Here is a 23,170-nt window from a genome sequence, read left to right as displayed (position 1 = left end):
GTGGCAGGATGTGGCAGGACTTTCTGCTGCCTTGCCATCTTCCTGGTCATGTGGGGGCCGATTTTGCGCCTTCCCATGTGACCAGATCAGGTGCCCAGGGACAGAGGGTACCCCCTCTTCCTAGGCAAGTACGCCACTGGTCAGAATAGACCATACTGACCAGACTCATGGTCTGAGTCAGCATAAGGTAGTTTCACGTGTTCATCTCCAGGAGTTATCCCCAACTTTTGGAAAAAGGAGGACATGTTGTTTGTACAACTGATAAGGTGGGAGTGAATTTAGGGGCAACTCAAAACTGTATTTAGGGGCAACTCTTGTAGGTCTAAGCACCAATGAGGGGAGCTTGCTTGTGGGTCGGAGAAAAAGTGTTACAAGTCTTCATATTCATTACTGGTTGAGCTTTTCTGTGCCATTGCATGCTGTGAGCCCTCACAGTTGTCAGACTAGAAATCCAAATACCCTGTTTCCCTGAATATAAGACATCCCCTAAAAATAAGACATAGTAGAGGTTTTGCTGAAGTGCGAAATATAAGGCATCCCCGAAAGTAAGACATAGCAAAGTTTTTGTTTGGAAGCATGCCCGGCGAAAAGAACACAGAAAAATAAGACATCACCTGAAAATAAGACATAGCGCATCTTTGGGAGCAAAAATTAATATAAGACACTGTCTTATATTCGGGGAAACACGGTAAATCAGAAGTGGAAATTCTGAAAAGTGAGCTACTTCTGCCTCCAGCAATTTTTTAAACAATTGCTCTGTGTTCCTACAATGAGAATTAATAAGTTGGCATCTTTGGGTTTATCTGTTTAAAGATAATCAGTCTTTAGATCAGCTTAATTTAATCCATGCCAAGGACTTTTGTGAACAAATTCAAACCAGCTCTGTGCTAGCTCTAATGGTCATGGCTTCCTCCCAAAGAATTCTGGCAATTGTAGTTTTGTGGAGGTTGCGGAACATCATTTGATTAAAGGCCAGTTCCTTGGTCACTTAAATTTGTTATGTAAAGATTCCCATGTTGCAGCAATCTTTTCTCAAGGTGCATCTGAAAGCTATTCTAATGTGCAACCGTGGATAGTTTCAGACCACTCTAGATTTCTAGTAACTAAACTCTGAGGGATTGCTTCTGTAGGCTCAACAAAGGAATTATCTCAGTTAAAGATCTGTGACTTTTACAGTGCCATTATGAGCAAAATTATACCCTTGTTTTCAGTATACTTAGAAAGGTGTGACTCTGCTTGGAGCAACCAAACTTAATGGCTAACCTAGAATGCCATCTTCCCAATCAGATACTGGCTCACACTGCAAGTGTTTTCTGGAGGGGCTATGATAAGATGGTGGCCTTTGGCTTCCATGATCCTGGGACTTCTTGGATAGCCATCCTACCTTCCTCCACCATTAACTGGAGAGGGACTTGTTTTAGTTTCCCCCCTCCCCCCTGTTTTTATTGGGCTGTCTGAAAAACTATAGAAACATAAGAACATAAGAACACAAGAACAAGCCAGCTGGATCAGACTAGAGTCCATCTAGTCCAGCTCTCTGCTACTTGCAGTGGCCCACCAGGTGCCTTTGGGATCTCACATGCAGGATGTGAAAGCAAGGGCCTTCTGTGGCTGTTGCTCCTGAGCACCTGGTCTGTTAAGGTATTTGCAATCTCAGATCAAGGAGGATCAAGATTTGTAGCCATAGATCAACTTCTCCTCCATAAATCTGTCCAAGCCCTTTTTAAAGCTATCCAGGTTAGTGGCCATCACCACCTCCTGTGGCAGCATATTTCAAACACCAATCACATGTTGCATGAAAAAATGTTTCCTTTTATTAGTCCTTATTCTTCCCCCCAGCATTTTCGATGAATGCCACCTGGTTCTAGTATTGTGAGAAAGAGATAAAAAATTTCTCTCTGTTAACATTTTCTACCCCATGCATAATTTTATAGACTTCAATCATATCCCCCCTCAGATGTCTTCTCTCCAAACTAAAGAGTCCCAAACGCTGCAGCCTCTCTTCATAAGGAAAGTGCTCCAATCCCACAATCATCCTCGTTGCCCTTCTCTGCACTTTTTCTATCTCTTCAATATCTGTTTTGAGATGTGGCGACCAGAACTGAACACAGTACTCCAAGTGCGGTCGCACCACTGCTTTATATAAGGGCATGACAATCCTTGCAGTTTTATTCTCAATTTCTTTCCTAATGATCCCCAGCATAGAGTTTGCCTTTTTCACAGCTGCCATGCATTGAGTTGACATTCCCATGGAACTATCAACTAAGATGCCCGATTCCCTTTCCTGGTCTGTGACTGATCTGTGACTTGACTTGGAAGGGGAAAGAAAGACTCGAAAGGGGAAACCAGAACAAAAACAATAGAGCAAGGAGCAGCAAACAATACTGTAAGGGAGAAGAAATCCAAAGCAGTTAAGAAATTAAGAGAGAGCAAAAACCTGGGGCAGGAAAGCCCCAAATGGTTCTTTTTTTATGTTCTTACATCCACATGCATCCAGAGGTTATACTTCTCACAGATGTCAGCAATGTCGGCAAGAGGGTCAAAGGCCCCATATACTGTTGTTCCGGCAGTGGCACAAATATACAACGGTACCTTTCCCTAAAAATAATAATAATGCAGCATCAGTCTATGGATAATATAGACATGTCATTTGTCAGTTCTCATTCCCATTGCTTCAGGCTCATTCCGCACAGGCAGAACAATGCACTTTCAAACTGCTTTCAGTGCTCTTTGAAGCTGTGCGGAATAGCTAAATCCGCTTGCAAACAGTTGTGAAAGTGGTTTGAAAACGCATTATTTTGCGTGTGTGGAAGGGGCCTCAGAGATTATTACAAGTCTTTAATTTGTGTAATTAAAATAACAACAACAAAACAGCAACAAAACTACTGTCAGTCTAAAGATATGGTCTGTCTTTGATATTGTTTTCGACAGCACTTAGATTCTTAAGCTAGTAAGCAAGTAAGAAAATAAAGCTATGTTTTCAGTATTATTCAGTAATATTTTCAGCATTATTACTTTGAATTGTTTCATATCATATATGAATTGTTTCTTGTAATATATTCTTAATGGTACCTACATGGTCTTTGCTAAAAATACATTTCAACCTTCATGTACCTCAGCCCATAGAAATAGCAGAATCTTAGCTGTGCTATGTACATGAAGGTGATATAACAGAACAGTGCCTTGATAAAATCCTCTTTTATCATATTTCTTCATGGTGATAGACAATGTGGGCTCCAAGATTTGGGGGGGGGGGATCTCAGGTACACCACATCAATCTCCTGTTAACTTGGGGGCTGGTCCTCCCCAACAGAGGGAGAGAGCAGGTGGGCAGTCTGAAGGAGGAAGAGGAGAAGATGGAAGAACAGCTTAATGCCTAATAAAGGTCTTTGAACTTGAACTTGAACTTGGAAGAACAGCATATGTCCATTTGCAATGGCTGTTTCTTCTCCTTCACCATCATCCCATTTTTCCATCCTTTCCCTCTGGTGGTTGAAATAGAGAGCAGCAAAGGAGAATAAGCAGTGGCACCAACCCACGCTTTCTTTCTCCCTTTGAAAGAAAAAAAAAGGCAGCTAAAAAGGAGCAGCAGTGGCGTAGGAGGTTAAGGGCTCGTGTATCTAATCTGGAGGAACCGGGTTTGATTCCCAGCTCTGCCACCTGAGCTGTGGAGGCTTATCTGGGGAATTCAGATTAGCCTGTACACTCCCACACACACCAGCTGGGTGACCTTGGGCTAGCCTCAGCTTCTTGGAGCTCTCTCAGCCCCACCTACCTCACAGGGTGTTTGTTGTGAGGGGGGAAGGGCAAGGATATTGTAAGCCCCTTTGAGTCTCCTGCAGGAGAGAAAGGGGGTATATAAATCCAAACTCTTCTTCTCTTCTTAATACCTGGCCCAGTGATAACATCCCACATTTTCCTTCCATTTCCAAATACCCACTGAGACCAAATTTAGATCAGTGTGGACAATGCAGACTCACAAACAAGAAGTAAATCCCAGAAGAACAGTCAGGTAAATAGCATCTTAGGTAAACCCTGTGCAAACTGCAGGTCATTACTGACTCATGAGATGTCATCACATCACAATGTTTACTAGGCAGACTATGTTTGTGGCATGGTTTGCCACTGCCTCTCCCAGTCATCCACACTTTACTTCCAGTAAGCTGGGTACTCATTCTGTGACCTTAGAAGGATAAAAGGCTTAGTCAGCCTTGAGCTGGCTATCTAAAACTGACTTCCATCAGGATTGAATTCAGATCGTGAGTGGTACAGTTTATCGCTCTGAGCCACCAGACTCCATAAGTAGTATCTTAAGATTGATAAATGTACTGCATCCTGTTGGTGAGCTCCTGTCTCACCATAGGCAAGAAGGATTCTTGAAGGTCATAGGTAAATAAATAAAACATAGAACAAACCTGTCTTTTGACTTTTAAAATGGCTCTCTCCAGCTCAGATGGTGTCATCTTCCCCCTATTAAAAAGTTAACAGAGTAACAACTGCTGTTCAGCACCTCAACTTAGATAACTTTCACAATCAGGGGCACCTGGGAAGTTTTGCGCCTCCATTGCCTTGATTCAAAGGTTTCCGTACAACCTGTATTTGGAGAGGCTGACTGGTGCCCCTCCCTCCCTTCCTTTTTTAGTGCCATCTTCAATCTACTACTAGTTTGCTAAACCATGTCAATTTCTTGCTGATTTCATCTGGTCTATCGCTCAAGTTATAAAACTGCTGTGGTGTGGATGAAAAAAGGTGGGGATGCGCAAAAAAAATCAAAGGAAACTAAATATTTCTTCTTCGCTTTCCCTATGAAGGGAGAGTAAAAGTTGCACTTCTAGAGCTTTCAGAAACCATGGGGATTCTCTGATCTGAAGGCAGGCTGACTGCTAAAGGGCGGGAAACATGAATCTTCGAAGGGAATCTAAGCTCAATGTGAATGTAAGCTCACATTTTATTTTTGTACCATCTTTTTTCTGTTTGTTCATATCAGGACTTCTTGGGAATTAGGTTGTTAAGTAAACAGTATTTTTGCTACGTGTGAAAAGGCGTTTAATGCTTTATTGCTGTTATTTGGTTACTCTGAAAAAATTACCTGCCTTGGGCCCCCGTTATCCAGAAGAAAATAAAGTGTATGAATGTAGGAGCCGGCCTACTGCCACAGTACCCATCTGACCTGCCCCTGCCCCCGAGCCCCACCCCCGAGCATGGGGGCAGGGACACAGGGGAGGTGGGGGCAATTTTGCACCCGGGTTATTTGACCCCCCTTGTCGGTGGTACGCCCCTGTATGCTTGGCCTTTCCCTGTGTTGGTGTAAAGTGCTGTCAAGTCACAGCTGATTTGTAGCAAACCCGGATGGGATTTTCAAGACAAGTGATTAAGCAGAGGTGGTTTGCCATTGCCTTCCTTTGCAGAGTGGAAGTCTACCTTCCAAGTCCCAATCCAGCTTAGCTTCTAAAATCTGATGAGATTGCGCTATACCGTGCCGATTCACATCCCTAGCACTGGGGTAATAAAAATGACATCAGATCTAAAATCACAGTTTGAAAACAAGGATTTACACATGTTCAGGAAATACTTGCGAATTAGTGGTGGCACATAGATGGGTATGATTTATTCTTTCAACTTCGCACAGAGGGTGTCTTTAAGCAATTTAGGACTTTACTGAGAATAAAAGCATCTATATGATGCACAGAATGATTCAGGTATACGTTACAAAAGCACACAAGCGTCCAAAACATGAGATGCTACCATACAGGAAGGCAAACGTGAAGATTTCCTACATCTCTTCCAATGAAACTAAGGAAATTATAGATCAGGGGAAAATATAGAAAGCTATTTGCAGGACGTGGTTGCAAATCTTACCTTGCATCACACTTGACAGCGACAACATTATCAGTCCCAATCCCAAGAACGGCTGCAGCCTTCTGTATCGAATAGTGGCTCTTAGATTTCAAGGATGGGGGGTGGGGGGAATTAGATAGAGGAAAGATTTTCAAACGTGCATTAAAGGAGGATGCATTTATGATCACTACTGCCTTAATACAACAACAACAACAACAACAACAACAACAACAACAACAACAACCTTTATTTGGCATTTAAAAATAGGTTCTAGAGCAGTGATGGTGAACCTTTTCGAGACCGAGTGCCCAAATTGCAACCCAAAACCCACTTATTTATTGCAAAGTGCCAACATGGCAATTTAACCTGAATACTGAGGTTTTAGTTTAGAAAAAATGGTTTGCTCCAAGGCGAACGTTACTCGGGAGTAAGCTTGGTGAAGCAATCGTGCAACACTTTGAATGGGTGAATCACAACCCTAGGAGGGTTTACTCAGAAGCAAGACCGCCTAGATGTGTGTGCGGGGGCGGTTTTCCCCTCCCCCCACTTGATGAACTCTGTGCGCACTTGCCCACAGAGAGGGCCCACAGCATCATGCTGGCAAGGGATGATGGGAACTGTAGTCCATAACATCTGGAGGGCCGCAAGTTTGACACCTGTGCCCTACAGTATAGTGGGGACATGACATGATTAGAGAAGCTGCGATGTGTGCATATTTGTGTCGCTGTAGCTTTACTGACATCCCCCCTTGAAACAAAACAGAAAGAAGGGGAAATGACGTGTGAGCAGGATCGCGAGGCAAAACAAGTTTTATTCATCTACATTTTACAGTGAAATCACACACAGATGGGCTGCAAGCAGAGGAAACCTACATGAGGAACCATCATGGAGAATTGGAAGAAGCACACAAAATGGCAGGTGCCGTTGTGAAACTGACATGAGCTCCGGGCAGGAGGCAACAAAAAAGGGCTGGCAACGCTTGTGTTCTCCCATGCTGCCAAACCGGTTCTTTTTATAATGTCCTAAAGATGTTATATTCATGCTGTGCGGAATCCACCTATATGAGCATTAGTAGATTCAGAAACCTTTAATGGCACGTATATAAATTATACAATGGAAATTAAAATTGGCTGGTAAAATTTTTTTTAAAAAAAACAAGCACCATGAGAGCTGGAATATTAAGCCACTGAATTGGGATTGAGTCTGCTAAGCATTTGGGAATGTTCAGTCCTTCTACCAGACGATACAACAGAGAGCACCATCTTCCATCCTCTGATAGATCTTGAACCTGCAATCCTGGACTTGAGGAAACCGTCCATCATGTTCTATTACATTGCCCTTTATATGCTGTAGAGCGGGAAAGACTACTTAATCCTCTCTTAGCTGATCTAGGCAACACTACAGATGCTGTCAAAACTTTGTCCTTGTTAGCAACTGAACTGTTACCACCGAACAAACTGCTAGATTCTTGTGTGTTGTCATGAGCATTAGTAGCTCCCATGTATTATATTTCTGTTATCAACAAACAATGACATAGGTTGACTGCCAATGCATACTTACATGTTCTGAAGCAAACAGGGCAATGTCTGGAAGAGCTGCCATGCCTTTGGCTTTAATCTCAGGGAAGTGTTTATAACGGGCCACTAAAATACTGTAAAGGTTTGATATGCTACCTCCTGCAAAACAAAACAAGAATACTGGTTCTGGTGAGTTTTCCGGGCTGCGTGGCCATGGTCTGGAGGAGCTTTCTTATTCCTAATGTTTCACCTGCATCTGTGGCTGGCATCTTCAGAGGTGTATCACAGAGTGTTTCACACCCCACCCCCTCTATCTTACTCTCACAATTTCCACTCTGCGAGGTACATCAGTCTGAGGCAGATTCTGCATGGGCCAAAAGCAGCAGTGTAAAAACAGTGTAAAAGGGTTTAAAACGATGTAAAAGCAGTGGTGCAATCCAAACATTTTAGTAACAGGTTCCCATGGTGGTGGGATTCAAACTGTGGCGTAGCGCCAATGGGGCTGGGCGGGGCACGACGGGGGCGTGGCAGGTATTCCGGGGGCAGGGCATTCCTGGGCAGGGCTGTGGCAAGGACGCAGCTGCTGCGCCGGTCCTTGGGCGGGAAACAAATGCACGCAGGCGCAGGCTGCCACGCACGCCGGTGCACCTCCTGCTAGACTGCTTCAAGTTCTGCGCACTACTGCTGAGAGGAGGGGCATCACTAAGGCAAAAATCACGTGGCAAAATCACCAATTAGTAACCCCCTCTCGGCACACACAAATAAGTAGTAACCTACTCTCGGGAACCTGTGAGAACCTGCTGGATCCCACCTCTGTGTAAAAGGTTTACACCGTTTCCACACCACTGCTTTTGGCCCATGAGGAATCTGCCTGACAGATAACAACCGGCCAAACTAACCCAGCAAGCTTCCATGGCAGACTGGGATTAGAAACCTGGGTCTCCCAGACTCTTGTGTGACACTTTCACTACTATACCATGCTGCAGAGCTTGTTATGGTATTCCAGCATTATTCGAGAAATACAGTATGGTGGGGGCACACCACTCTAACTGAAAGAGTACAATTAACGAGTGAGCAGTTGCTGTCCCACCCAATAACTGCCTCCCACTACGGACTTATTCACATATTACAAAGTCCTCGTGTTTGGGAAAAACACAAGCTCTTTGCATCAGACATGAGATGGGAGTTTTCTACCTCCCACATACTCTAGCTCTGTTTTGCTTGCAACCAAAGTAGGCAGGGGAAAGTAGACTTATTCTCTCCTCACTGCTGTGTTTTTGTTTGCAAACTATCCAATGGAGCCACTGCACCTTTATGAAAATCAAGTAACTTGGCTACTATAACAGGCCTTTTCTACCTACTGAGGGGACTCACACATCCTATGATTTTGAGGGACCAGGTTTGTTTTAAACTATAAACCTTCCCCTACGCAGCAGTGGCGTAGGTGGTTAAGAGCTCCTGTATCTAATCTGGAGGAATCGGGTTTGATTCCCAGCTCTGCCGCCTGAGCTGTGGAGGCTTATCTGGGGAATTCAGATTAGCCTGTGCACTTCCACACACGCCAGCTGGGTGACCTTGGGCTAGTCACAGCTTCTCGGAGCTCTCTCAGCCCCACCTGCCTCACAGGGTGTTTGTTGTGAGAGGGGAAGGGCAAGGAGATTGTAAGCCCCTTTGAGTCTCCTGCAGGAGAGAAAGGCGGGATATAAATCCAAACTCTTCTTCTTCTCAGTTAACAGGTGTTTTAAAGGTAGCAAGTGTACAGGAATGGGTTTAATGCTGTGAGGTCAGGGTTATTCCCCCGCCCCACACACACACACACAAATGCAGAATAAGGAAAGCCGAAATCTCAGTTGAGAAATAAAATGGGCCAACTTTATGCAATTATTTATTTGCATTGATCAAAACGAGATTTGTGACACCCTCAGGCCAAACCTCATGTTTTGTGGTATGAAAGAAGAATATGGAGATCACTGAAGCAGGAGAAGTATATAAAAACAGAGAAGATTTATTTGGGTACAGGTTGGTTTCAAGGAATTGAAGAAACCTGGCGGAGGCACTTCCTTTTAAACTAGTTAAGGCGTCAGAGATTAGTCAGAATGTTCTTTAATGCTTTCAGCCACAAACTGGCTTTTTCTGACTAGCTACTAGATTGGATCCTCCTACGCGTTCAGGGTGTCTGAACTGCACATGAGGCGATGTCGATGTGGACGCTGAAATCCCCCAAGACAAGAAGTCTGGGGAACCGCAACGCCCAGTCAGCCACCACCTCCAGAAGCTGCGGCAGGCCGTCCCCTGGGGCGCTAGGCGACCGGTACACCAGAAGGACAGCCAACCTCTCAGCTGCCAAACACTCCAGGCCGACACACTCCAAACCGGCGATATCTGGGACAGGGACAGCCCTAAAAGGGATGGAATCACGGATGAGCATTGCCACACCACCACCACCCCGGCCCTGTGTTCGTGATCGGTGGAGACACGCGAAACCTGGTGGCGCTATCTCGCCTAACGTGACGGTCTCACCGTTGAGCACCCAGGTTTCGGTGATACAAGCCATGTCCATCTGCTGATCTCCGAGAAAATCTCGGAGAACTGCGGTCTTATTATTTATGGACCTGGCATTTATTAACACCAAAGACGAAGCAGAGTGTCTCTGAACCTCTGAACCTTCGTCCCTCGGAATTGGTCGGAGGTCAGAAGGTGGGCGAGTATAATTATATCTCTCCTGTCTTCTCTTATACGGCCGCCGCCTACCGTCATATATGCCCCGTCCCATTAGCACCGGGATCCCCAGCCCCAAAGAAGGCACCCCCATGCCCACTGTTCCCTCTTAACGTAACCCGGCGAGGGACTGTCCACTACTAGTCAGATACTTTAACCATTATACCATGTTGGCTCTCTTCACTTTTTGGTATAATTTTTAAAAGTTAGCAACTAGCTGTATCGCTTTTCTGACTTTCTACAGTTTCAAATTAAGGAGCAAATTTTTACAGTGATTTGGGCCAATATATGCCAGTACCGATGAGTGCCGAGAATATATTTATATTTATTTCCAGGTTTAAAACGCCAACAATTAACCTATATTGCTTCTAATATTCGAGTAATGCTAATAAGGGTGAATAGTGATTTTAATCCACTTACCAGGAGAAAAGACACCATCCGCTTCACTCTCTCCCCATCCAATAATTTCATGCATTTTTTTAAGCAGGATCTCCTCCATCACAACGAACACCGGAGCTATTTCATAGGTAAACCTAATAAATATTTTAAAGACGTTGACATATAACAGCGCAAAAAATTATGAGGCAGAAAGTAATTTATCAAAGTAACTTGCTAAAGGGAATAAAGAAAAAAAATGGATTTCTGCTATAAACCATGGAGACATGCACTTAGGAACAGGTTTCCAAATAGGCAAACAATGGACTTTTCCACATTGTTCTTTTCATTGCTTATAAAGTTCCTGTTCCTGTTTCTTTTTTCTTTTTTTTAATATAAACTTTATTGGAAATTAATAAAAGTACAGATTGTACATTCGTATTATAACTTCATACATTCCATTTCAACTTCATACATTCCAATTCATATAATTAAAAATTATGTTATCTCCCTCTATTGGGGGTTTCATACTTATTCATCCTATTCAGAAGACTTCTCTCCTGATTATAGCACTTTGTAAATCAAAATAAAGTTCCTGTTTCTTGAGGATTTTTTTTCCTGTTTCACATTTCTTTTGCTCCCTCTTGTGGTTGATTTGACATCACACGGGCTTGATTTGACACCCAGCACAAAAACCTACAGTGAAAATCCTCAGGGAGTTATTCAGGACATAAAGTGATTTAATATGAAATGTACCACCAGAGGATGCAAAACACACGCGGAACGGAAAGATGTACAGCCCTGAAGAAACAGAAGCTTACCAGTGAGGAAAAGGAGAATGTGGAAAAGCCCATTATGAACGTACCAATAAGAACGTAAGAACATAAGAACTAGCCTGCTGGATCAGACCAGAGTCCATCTAGTCCAGCATTCTGCTACTCGCAGCGGCCCACCAGGTGCCTTTGGGAGCTCACGTGCAGGAGGTGAAAGCAACGGCCTTCTGCTGCTGCTGCTCCTGAGCACCTGGTCTGCTAAGGCATTTGCAAGCTCAGATCAAGGAGGATCAAGATTGGTAGCCATAAATCGACTTCTCCTCCATAAATCTGTCCAAGCCCCTTTTAAAGCTATCCAGGTTAGTGGCCATCACCACCTCCTGTGGCAGCATATTCCAAACACCAATCACACGTTGCATGAAGAAGCGTTTCCTTTTATTAGTCCTAATTCTTCCCCCCAGCATTTTCAATGGATGCCCCCTGGTTCTAGTATTGTGAGAAAGAGAAAAATTTCAATATATCAGTATGCATGATTAAATCTTGTACAACAATGCTCAGGAAAGAACCAGGAAAGCGAATCACTACATCTGCTGATGATATAAAGCCGCAAATCCTCTGAAAGGTTGGGTGATGGTAGGGAATGACTATGTAGTGGGTGGTAAGAGAACTCTCTGTGGATCTTCAAAGGTGCTATTAGATTGAGCTTCCCATTGATGTTCAAGAGATGCACATGAATCAGAGTCCCTTTCATCACTTTCTCTTGCCATGTCACCTGCAACAATATCAATGTTTGATTACAGCAATGCATCATGCATGAGTCTGCCTTTGAAAAGCGGTAGGAAATTTAAGTTGGTCCAGCTACGGTGGCCAGGTAATTAACAAGGACCCAACGCATTTTATCAATACTGAATGACCTGCCTTGTTTCGGGCTACTGTGAAAAATGCTGATTTTTAAACTATAAATCCCTAAATCGTCTGGGATCGCAGCATCAGAGGTGGGATCCGGCAGGTTCTCACAGGTTCCCGAGAGTAGGTTATTAATTATTTGTGTGTGCCGAGAACACAAAATGCCAAACCGATTTTTGCCTTAGTGAAGCCCCTCCTCTCAACAGAAGCGTGCAGAACTTAGGAAGTGGTTCAGCAGGAGGTGCACCGCTGTGGCATGGGGCAGCCTGTGCCTGGCGCGGCATCTGCTTCCCCCCCAAGGACCAGCGCAGTGGCTGCGTCCTTGCCATAGCCACGCCCAGGAATGCCCCACCCCCAGAATGCCCGGCCACGCCCCCATTGTGCCCCGCCCAGCCCCACTGGCGCTACGCCACAGTTTGAATCCCACCACCATGGGAACCTGTTACTAAAATTTTTGGATCCCACCACTGCGCAGCATCTGTGAAATTATCTCCCCTCCTACAAACCTGGGACTTACTGAGTTCATATTTAACGTCTAGAACATTGGGGTGTGGTTGAACCTGAAGATTTATGTGGGTTTATACCCTGCCTCTCTCTGTTTTGTAAGGAGACTCAAAGCAGCTTACAAACTCCTTCCCTTCCTCACAACAATCACCTTGTGAGAGAGGTGAGGCTGAGAGATTTCTGAAGAACTGTGACTAGCCCAAGGGAAGTCACCTTGAGTAATTATCCCGATTAAGATTGAAGAATTGTAATCTGAAGAAGAATCTATCGAAAACGGTTACAGTAGCGCAACCCGTTTATTGACGGACTTGGCTCAGACCGGTCCGCATCGTCATATAGACTTACATCTACTGACTGGAATGAAGTATATGCAGCTATTGATTAGTTATTTATTATCTTCAAAGAAGAGGTCCCGTCCAAGCACCTATACGGACGAAGACATAGGACCGAGTGAAGAAGACATCGTTTAGTCACCTTGACTATGTTGTAGGGTGATGTGATATGTGTAGTATTGTAAAAGTCTAGACTTGGATGTTGTTTGCACTTTTCACTGGTTGCACTTTATGTATTGCACTTTATATGTGGGCTTAGCGCAATTGATAAAGCAGCGGTTGATGCAGCGCGTTTGTTGTTTGTGGAGTTGTTAACGTTGCATCCATTGAGAAATTGATACTAGCCCAAGGTCACCCAGCAGGCTTCATGTGTGGGAGTGGGGGAAAATCCAATTCACCAGATAAGAGTCCTCCACTCATATGGAGGAGTGGAAATCAAACCCAGTTCTCCAATTTAGAGTCCACTACTCTTATACGCTACACCACACTGCAGCAACATCAGCACCAATGCCCATGAATAGAATACTTAAGCCAGCATCCCAATAGGACACTTAAAAATAGAGACAAAGATTTATCAGGGGCTGATAGCAAATGTCAGAAATGTTCCTGATAAATAACATATATGGGACATGTAACCATATTGGGTTAAATTCGGAGACAGGGGGCACAGAGTAATGACATGGGGGGTAGTCTGCCGTGGAAAGGTGGAACTGGTGAAATTTGCCAATTCAGTCTGGATCCAAATCATTGATTTCAACATGGCAGACTCTTTTCATTTTAGAAGTGAAAGTATCCCAAAATTAGAAAAAATATATCTACTAGAGCAGGGGTCTGAAACCTGCGGCTCTTCAGATGTTCATGGACTACAAATCCCATCAGCCCCTGCCAGCATGGCTAATTGGGGCTGATGGGATTTGTAGTCCATGAACATCTGGAGAGCCGCAGGTTGCAGACCCCTGTACTAGAGGGATTGGTGGTATGCAAGGCCAAACTCTCTTCTCATAGTCAATCAGAGTTACAAGCCAAAGTTCCCAATGGTTTACAAGTCCAAGTGCAATGAATTAGGATGAATTTGGACAGATTTATGGAGGAGAAGTTGATTTATGGCTACCAATCTTGATCCTCTTTGATCTGAGATTGCAAATGTCTTAACAGACCAGGTGCTCAGGAGCAACAGCCGCAGAAGGCCATTGCTTTCACATCCTGCATGTGAGCTCCCAAAGGCACCTGGTGGGCCACTGCGAGTAGCAGAGAGCTGGACTAGATGGACTCTGGTCTGATCCAGCTGGCTTGTTCTTATGTTCTTATGTTCTTATGATGTTCTGCTAGACCAGTTGAAATTCCCTTCTGGGCTGGCTTCTAAAATGCTCCGTTTGAATTGTGAGTGTATAGAATCTGATAGGAAAGGGAAGGCAGCATGGTATAGCCTGATCTCTTCAAAGTTTGGAATCTAAGCAGGGTCAGAACTTGAATGAGAGACCACCAAAGATGACTTTGTAGAGGAAGGCAATGGCAAACCACCTCAGTATCTCACTCACCTTGGAAACCTCTTGATGGGGTCACCATAATTCAGTTTCAACTGGACAGCATTTACATTCGTATGCAGGATTTGGTAAATGAGCACAGCAGTGCAATTGCAACATAGTAAAATGGCTTTATTATTATGATACTCACATACTCCTAAATTCATATGGTGACTTCCAGGCAAATGGCACTTCACTTCAGTTGAGCCTTCGGGTGCTCCCAACCATACTTGCTGTAAGGAGCAATTTTGCTGACTTGTAGAATGAATTTTTTCTCAGCTCTCACCTCCCCAGATATCTGGGACCTTAAATTTGACAGGTGGACTAGAAAGGTTTTGATAGAGACCTGCTAGTTCTGAGAAGATCTAGGATCAGCCAGTGTGTGTGAGCCACGAGCTGTTAGAAGCAGCCTCCCTTCCCGCACTCTGATCTGGAGGAACCAGGTTTGATTCCCAGCTCTGCCGCCTGAGCTGTGGAGGATTATCTGGGGAATTCAGATTAGCCTGTACACTCCCACACACGCCAGCTGGGTGACCTTGGGCTAGTCACAGCTTTCTGGAGCTCTCTCAGCCCCACCTACCTTACAGGGTGTTTGTTGTGAGGGAGGAAGGGCAAGGAGATTGTAAGCCCCTTTGAGTCTCCTACAGGAGAGAAAGGGGGGATATAAATCCAAACTCCTCCTCCTCCTCCTCCTCCTCCTCCTCCTCTTCTTCTTCTTCTTCTTCTTCTTCTTCTTCTTCTTCTGTATATTTTTTCTTTTCTCTTTCTTCTTGCTCGCTTCTTTCTCTATGTTCTTAATTTATTACGTTTGCTTATTTTTATTTTTCACTTCTTTTTTCTGTATTTCTTCAGTTGATACATTTAAAAAATTATTTTAAAGAATCCGCATTTATATATGGCTTCAAATTCTACATAACTCCACTGCTACATAATTCAGCTTGTCCTTACCGTTCAAGGAGCCTATCTAACCTATGCATCTCTGAGAAATGCAGATAGTTTCTTTTGCTAGATCAAGTCAAGAATGCAAAAGAAAGCCTCGAAGAATACGTTCACCTTTAGGCAAAATTAAGGTGGGCCAACAAATGCCTTCCGTTGAATGACACCTGGTCTGCAGTCATCTAACATCAGAGTTATCATTCACCAGCTTGCCACAAACAGCTCTGTGTTGGTTGGGCACATCAGTAAACAAAGATTATTGTTCAACAGCTTCATGGTAAATGCATGATGAAAGTCCAGCCCAAAGGCTGTTTAATTAGGCTCCTCTTCCCTTTGATCAAAATCCTCTTGTGATTTATTCCAGACTCTTGGAATCCAACGGCCGAATCCTATCACTTTTCCCCCTCGTTGAGAGGAAGGGTGATGTTTTGCCGCAAGAGAGCTACGCCGGAGGATCATGAGACTTTTCTTGGACCAAAGCCATGGGGCACAAGAGCTAGACCGAGCAGGTAAATTAGGTGAGACCAAGTGAGATGAGTAAAAGAGATGGGTGGATTCCACCCAAAGGCTGCAGTTCCACGTGATTCATTTTTATTATTTAATATTGTGATTCACTCTATTTAATGTAAAACTATGAGAAACACATGCAACCGTAGGCTACTCTGTAGTGATTTTGATTTGTATCTTACAAGTAGGGATCCACAAGATACGGAATGGGTGAAATTCTATCATTATGCTGGCAAATTTTGACTCTACAGAACAAGGAAGAGGAGGAAGAGGAGGAGAATTTTACACTCCATTTTTCTTCCTTTCATGAGTCTCAAAGCAGCTTTCAATTGCCTTGCCTCCCCCCCCCCCCCCACAACAGTCACCTTATAAGGCAGGTACGGCTGAGAGAATTGTGAGACTGGTTTTAGGTCTCCCAGCAAGCTTCCTGTGGAGGAATGGGGAATCAAATCCAATTCTCCAGATTAGAATCCATGGGTCCTAAAAACTACACACCACATGAGATAATCTAAATATATAAAAATCTATCAGTGCGTTTTTCTGCTGACAGGTAATCTCCCAAACTACTGGACCGATTGCTTTGAAATTTTCACACATCACATTCATGTGCGGCCATGTCACAAACGTGCTAGTTATTGTGAACATGCTACACCTGTGACAGTTGGAACCACAGTTCTGTTCCACAACAGCGCCATCTGCTGGCCATCAAAGCAACTCCCTCTGATACAAGGGAACCAACCATGCCTTCCTTGAAAACCACTGCCTTATGGAGTGAAAGGGATGGGGCGGGCCATCTGAACATGGCCCACCCTAGCGGAGGAAGGGGAAGGTGAGGGAGGGTCCAGGGGTTTGCTGGACCGAATGCTCTGAAATTTGAACACAACGTAGCTCATGCCTCCCAGCGTGTTTTACGCTAGATAATTTGCCTGCAAGGGAAGGGAGTGAAAGGGACAGGACCAGCCACCTGCATATGGCCCACCCACCCTAGCAGAGGAAGGGGAACATTTCTTTCTCTTCCACTTCACCAGACTCAGCCACAGCAACGCGTGGCCAGGCCCTCTAGTTAGGTATAAAATATGACATCACAGAATAAATTACCTTCATTTGTGTGTATGTGTAAAGTGCTGTCAAGTCTAGTTGACTTACAGTGACCACAAGAAGGGGCTTTCAAGGTAAGTAAGAAGCAAAGGTGGTTTGCCATGACTTCCTCTGCAGAGTTATCCTTGAAGGCTTCCCTCCCAAGGACCAACCCTGCTTATCTTCCAAGATCTGATGAGACAGGGCCAAGCCCTGCTGCCTTCTCTCCAAATGGCCTTTATAGGCATATTAAATGAGATTGGTTGAGATCACAAGAGGGTTTTTTTTACATTGAATATGTTTCCAGGCTTTGAAGCTGTGCTACTGTTATGTACTGTACCATTGGGGAATGTTTATGGTATTTGGATATGTGACCTTTAAAACCAAGGATTCTGCAAAAGAAAAATCCCATTGTGAAATTATAAGAGCTTTTGAACTTGGAACATCTGGTCTTTGATGTCGTCTAAATGAAGCCAATAAGAGCCATCTTTGTCTTCAACTCATTAGTGAACCTTTAAGACAGCAGAAAACATGATTCCAATTGTTGGAGTTTTCTGTAAGAACTCAGCACAGACACAGTTTTGCTCATGTTGAAGTTAACAACAGCATCCCCAGTGACTCTGTCTGACTTGACATTCTGCAGACTCTTTCCCATTCATCTTTTATGGATGATTATACAATACTTGCTCTGTTAAAAATTTCACCCTGAAGATGTATTCTGCTGTTCGTGCAAGTAGTAGCAAGAAGCTTAAATAGATGTGATTAGGCAATGGTGACAAAGAATTGGATCACTTACAATGTTAAAGAGTAGCTCTATACACCTCTATATTCTCTCCTGGCGTTTCGCCTGCATCTGTGGCTGGCATCTTCAGAGGATCTGGGGATGCCAGCCACAGATGCGGGTGGGGGGTCGGGGGGGAGTGCTGCTGGAGTGCGGCCATGCAGCCCCGAAACCACACAGCACCTCATTGATTCCGGCCGTGAAAGCCTTCGACAATACATATTTATTTATATTCTGCCATATCTCTAGCGACTCAAGGTGACTTACAATAAAAACACACACGATAAATATAATAAATAGAAACATGAAAACATCGTAAAATCTAAATTTAAAACAAATGCAACAGATGGCACAAAAATCCAACACGAGAGCATCAAAGAAGCAAGTGCATATTTATGTGCATATTCAGCCCCAGCCTAACCTACCTCATAGGGATGCTGTGAGAACTGAACAAGGAGGAGACCACGTACACCTCCCTGAACTCTTTAGTGAGCTGATAAATTGGTTAGGCTGACTTAAGGTCATCGGCTGCATTTCTTGATCCTCTTTGATCTGAGATTGCAAATGCCTTAAGGAGTCCAGGTGCTCGGGAGCAGCAGCAGCAGCAGCAGAAGGCCATTGCTTTCACATCCTGCACGTGAGCTCCCAAAGGCACCTGGTGGGCCACTGCGAGTAGCAGAGAGCTGGACTAGATGGACTCTGGTCTGATCCAGCTGGCTTGTTCTTATGTTCTTATGTTCTTATATTACCAGACTCATATATATTGTATTTTTATCCTGCCCTATACCCGGAGGTCTTAGGGCAGGTTTCAACATAAACTAAAAGTCATAAAATATCAATAAACTAAAAAAAATTGCAACCTATAACAATATAGCAACAAAACTTATTCAAAAATTCATAAAACTTATTAAAATGTACTCCAACCTAAGTACATTCAAGTCAATGAGCTTAGATTGGATTAACTTTTTCAGTGACTTGTATATGAACAGTTCAATTTTATTTCTGCAAACGTCTCCAACAAATGAAGACAACGGGCTTAGAAAGGGTCAACTCTGTCTAGGATTCTGCTGTTAATCTCCAAAAACATATTGGATATTTTAAACTTTATATGGAGAACGTGGAGGAATTTTAATTGAGAAATAATTTATCTTTAATATCCCTAGAGATTTTTATCCACACAAGTGAAAATATATATTCCATTTTCCTGGTCTCATCAGCATTCTTTCTCTTCTCATAAATGTAATTGGGTTTGTTACTGTTCACTGAAACAATATGTTGTAAAAGATTTAAAATACATACATGTTGGTATTTGCTGTGGCTGTCAGCCATTCCCCTGCAAGACCGACAATGTCAAGGCCACTAGAGAGTTGGTTGAAATAACGAGAATGTCCTATAAAAAGAATTTTTAAAAAGCTCAGTTTGGGAAGTTTTCTTTTTATTAAAAAAACACATCACTGTTCAACCGTCAGCACGAAAAGAGGGGGAGAGAATTCATGATTAGCCCAGAGGTGGATGTTGACATTATTTGAACATCTATCACTCAGCACCCCTGGAAACACAAGATAAGAACAATGTTGTCATCAGTTGCTGCTGTTGTGTATGGTCGCTATGCTTCTCTTGAGTGCATCTGCATATACCTAGAAATATGGTGACCTGCTCCTCTCACATTTCGTGTTCATTTGACTTCATTGTCTTTATTTTGTAACTACTCGTTCTCTGCCAATAGATGATATATTTCATGCTTCTAATGAAGTGGGCTATAGTCAGTGGCATGGGGGGGAAATGGTGCCCTTCTGCAGTGCCCTCCATGGTGCTCCCACTCCCACGCCTGGGAGTGATTTTCCCCTACGTGACTCCCACAGGGGCGCCCGAGGTGTTTGTCTCCGGATGTTCCCATGGCAGCTACGCCACTGTCTATAGTTCAAGAAAGCTTATGTTAGGGCAATTCCCCACTGCAGAGTCAACCTAGGTTCGACACAGTTCCTTTAACTGGTACTCACCTTAGGTCGACTCTTGTCACTCCCCACAGCAACTGAGTTCAACTCAGTTCGTCCAACTTGAACTGAGTTCAGAGGGCGGGATCATCTTCAGTACCTCTTTCACTCCTCGTTCCCGATTGCCTCTTGTTTTACGGCAGGAAACTTGAGCGTGCATCCTTTTTTTGTTTTGTTTTTATACGTCGCAGCTACGTAGAATTGGGAGAGTCGTGGTCGCACCATTGTAGCTTTGAAAATAGCAGTTAATTTTTTTTAAAGGTGCGCTTTTCCCCACCGCGACTCTCCTGTTCTGTGCATGCCCAAAACACAGCTCTTGATTAGCTGAACGGGAGAGTCACCACGGACAATTCCCCACTGTCTAGCTTCCAACTGAGTTCGACCTAGGTTCCGGGAAAAATCTGAACCTCAGAACTGGAATCAGAAATTTCAGTTCTGAGCATGGCAGAACTGAAATGAACCCAGGTCGAACTCAGTGGCAGTGGGGAGTTGCTGGGACGAACCTAGGTCGAACCTAGGTCAAACCTAGGTCAACTCTGCCAGTGGGGAATTGCCCTTAGAAGTAACCTATTTCAGATCATATACACTCCTTCTGCTTGCACAGTACAGTCCTCCACTGCATAAAGTTAAGCACTTTTGGCTCATGCAAGAAGAACCTAGTGCAAGAAGAATCTAGTGCTGGAGAGACTTGCTCCCCAAAGAAGGACTGTGTTATGCACCTTTTAATTATGTATTAATGTGAGGGTTGCCTGCTCCGGGTTGAGAAATACCTGTATATTTTGGGGGTGGAGCCTGAAAAGGGGAGGAACCACAGCAAGGTATAATATCATAGAGTCCACCCTTCAAAGCAGCCATTTTCTTCCTGGGGAACTGAACTTGGTTGTCTGGAGATCACTTGTAACAGCAAAAGATCTCTTGGTGTCACTATGGGGTTAGCAACCCTAGGAGTGATTTAAAAAGTGGCATAGTTACCTGCTTCTCCACCATGCAAACAGAACCAATTGCTTGAATGAATATGAGAACTGGCCATATGTCTATTCTGCAGGCAGAAGCCTCAAAAAATAATTCCTATGGTATTATTTTGTGAGGCTATCATAATGTTAAACAAAGTAACACAGCAAAGCTCTGACCACAGTTCTCTGCCCCATTACCTGTCTTGACTCCGTATTTTAAGGTATCCCTGCAGTCGACAAGTATTTGCTCCAAAGGCTGCGGCTGATCAGAGAGCTCCAAGTTGAAACCTTCCAGGCCTTCCAAAAGCTGGTGGGGATGATGGAAATCCAGCACTTTACTCTTCCCATCATAAGTCCTTTTGATGTAGCTCAGAAGAATATCTACCACTTCATGAAGGAAATGTTCTGTGAATTTTTCACCATTCCGAGCAGGAAGCAACTCTGGGGAAGGGAGGGAAGAAAACCCAACGAAAACACTATATAGTATAATATGAAGTTTAGGGCTCAAGAGAAGTCTTGGAGCAAAGATGTTGGCCAGATGGCTAGGCCAAAACGACAAGCTATTAATGAGAAGGGAGGCAGAGTGGATCCTTAGGTTGAGATCTTTGGGCCCCTATGGTCTCAACAAGAGCTTCTATACTTGTCCAGTCATGGTGATTGAGCATCTTTGAGCCCTTTAGTCTTATAAGGGTTAAAAGGGTCTCTAGATTTCTTTCATCATATCTGGTTATAAAATATACCGAGCTCCATCTGTCCTATCCATTTGTCCCAGGTGGGAGCCAGAGAAGTTTCTGCATGAGGTATGCCACATTGTCTACTTTTCTGATATAAGCCCTTTTATGAGCAGCAGTGGCGTAGGAGGTTAAGAGCTCATGTATCTAATCTGGAGGAATTGGGTTTGATTCCCAGCTCTGCTGCCTGAGCTGTGGAGGCTTATCTGGGGAATTCATATTAGCCTGTACACTCCCACACACGCCAGCTGGGTGACCTTGGGCTAGTCACAGTTGTTTTGAGCTCTCTCAGCCCCACCTACCTCACAGGGTGTTTGTTGTGAGGGGGGAAGGGCAAGGAGATTGTAAGCCCCTTTGAGTCTCCTGCAGGAGAGAAAGGGGGGATATAAATCCAAACTCTTATTATTATTATTATTTTATTTTATTTTCAGTTTACAAAAGAAGAGTTTGGATTTATACCCCACTTTTCTCAACTGTAAGAAGTCTCAGAGCAGCTTGCAAACTCTTTCCCTTCCTCTCCTTGTGAGGGAAGTAATGCTGAGAAAGTTCTGAAGAATTGTGACTAAACCAAGGTTTCAGGTTATAAGCTGTCCAATTGCGGGGGAGGGGTGATGGTGGTTTTTATCACTCTATAGAATATGCTAGGTTCCCTATAGCATGCTCAGAGTGTGTCTTAAATGATTTTTAAACATAACTTTTAAAAAGTTAATTTTATTTTTTTAGTATATTTTTACAATTATTATTCCATATGGTTGTTGTGGGTTTTCTGGGCTGTGTGGCCGTGGTCTGGTAGATCTTGTTCCTAATGTTTCACCTGCATCTTTGGCTGGCATCTTCAGGGGTGTATCACAGAGTGAACACATTTCTCTCTGTGATACACCTCTGAAGATGCCAGCCACAGATACAGGTGAAATGTTAGGAACAAGATCTATCAGACCATGGTCACACAGCTCGGAAAACCCACAACAACCAGTTGAATCCAGCCATGAAAGCCTTCGACAATACATTATTCCATATGTTCGTGCTAATTGCTATAACATTAATGCAATTGTGTATATTTTAACTTTTTATGAGATTCTCTAATGAAGCTTATAGCGAAAAGGGCTGGTATCTAAAAGGTCTAATATACCACTCTATCTTGTTTCTTGTTCTTTTTTCCCCTCTATATATCAGTGTGGTCTTATTTTCTTCCAGATTGTCAGAGGACATCTCCAGAGAGGAACGGTGGATCCATGGCAAAGCACATGTTTTTCATGGAGATGGGCTCGGGTTCAATTTTTGGTGTCTTCAGTTAAAAGTTGTAAACATTGACAAGAAAGACTTTAAGACTCAGAAGAGATGCTACCAGGCTCTTAAAATCCATAAGTGAGAAGGCCAAAAGAGTCTCTGTCAGCAAAGCATTCCACATAGCTAGCAGCATCATTGAGAAATGTTTTCTTTGAAGCGAGCACCCTCACTTACAAAGCCAGGAAGCACCTGATGACACACACTCTCATAAGGAATGATATCGAGATGTGCCAAGTACAGCCACAGAAAGATAAATCTCTCTTCTGAAGTCGATAGCCTGCTTCAGATGTTACCAGAATCAGAAACAAGCGGACTGAAATAGGTACCTCACTCTTCCACTATTTGAATTAAAAAGATCAGTTGAAAACTAACACAGGGAGAGATTCACAAGCTTGACAAACAAATCTAGGGTTCTCCT

General features: G+C 43.7%; 1 protein-coding gene across 1 annotated transcript in view; it reads right to left on the bottom strand.

Moving 5' to 3' along the window:
- The window catches only part of LOC125438990 (glutamate decarboxylase 1-like), a 50,755-nt gene that overhangs the window by 12,120 nt on the left and 15,465 nt on the right, over nt 1-23,170 (bottom strand). The window contains exons 3-9 of the mRNA XM_048507777.1: nt 20,933-21,175; nt 19,087-19,177; nt 10,494-10,606; nt 7,399-7,514; nt 5,860-5,939; nt 4,416-4,470; nt 2,482-2,598 (exon numbers count right to left, since the gene is read on the bottom strand). Coding sequence (XP_048363734.1) covers nt 2,482-2,598; nt 4,416-4,470; nt 5,860-5,939; nt 7,399-7,514; nt 10,494-10,606; nt 19,087-19,177; nt 20,933-21,175 — 815 coding nt within the window. The remainder of the gene's footprint in view (nt 1-2,481; nt 2,599-4,415; nt 4,471-5,859; nt 5,940-7,398; nt 7,515-10,493; nt 10,607-19,086; nt 19,178-20,932; nt 21,176-23,170) is intronic.

Source organism: Sphaerodactylus townsendi, linkage group LG09, assembly GCF_021028975.2.
Source record: "Sphaerodactylus townsendi isolate TG3544 linkage group LG09, MPM_Stown_v2.3, whole genome shotgun sequence".
NCBI classification, from domain to species: domain Eukaryota; kingdom Metazoa; phylum Chordata; class Lepidosauria; order Squamata; family Sphaerodactylidae; genus Sphaerodactylus; species Sphaerodactylus townsendi.
The sequence above is the reverse complement of the archived record's forward strand: the minus strand, read 5'-3'. Positions and strand labels throughout refer to the sequence as shown.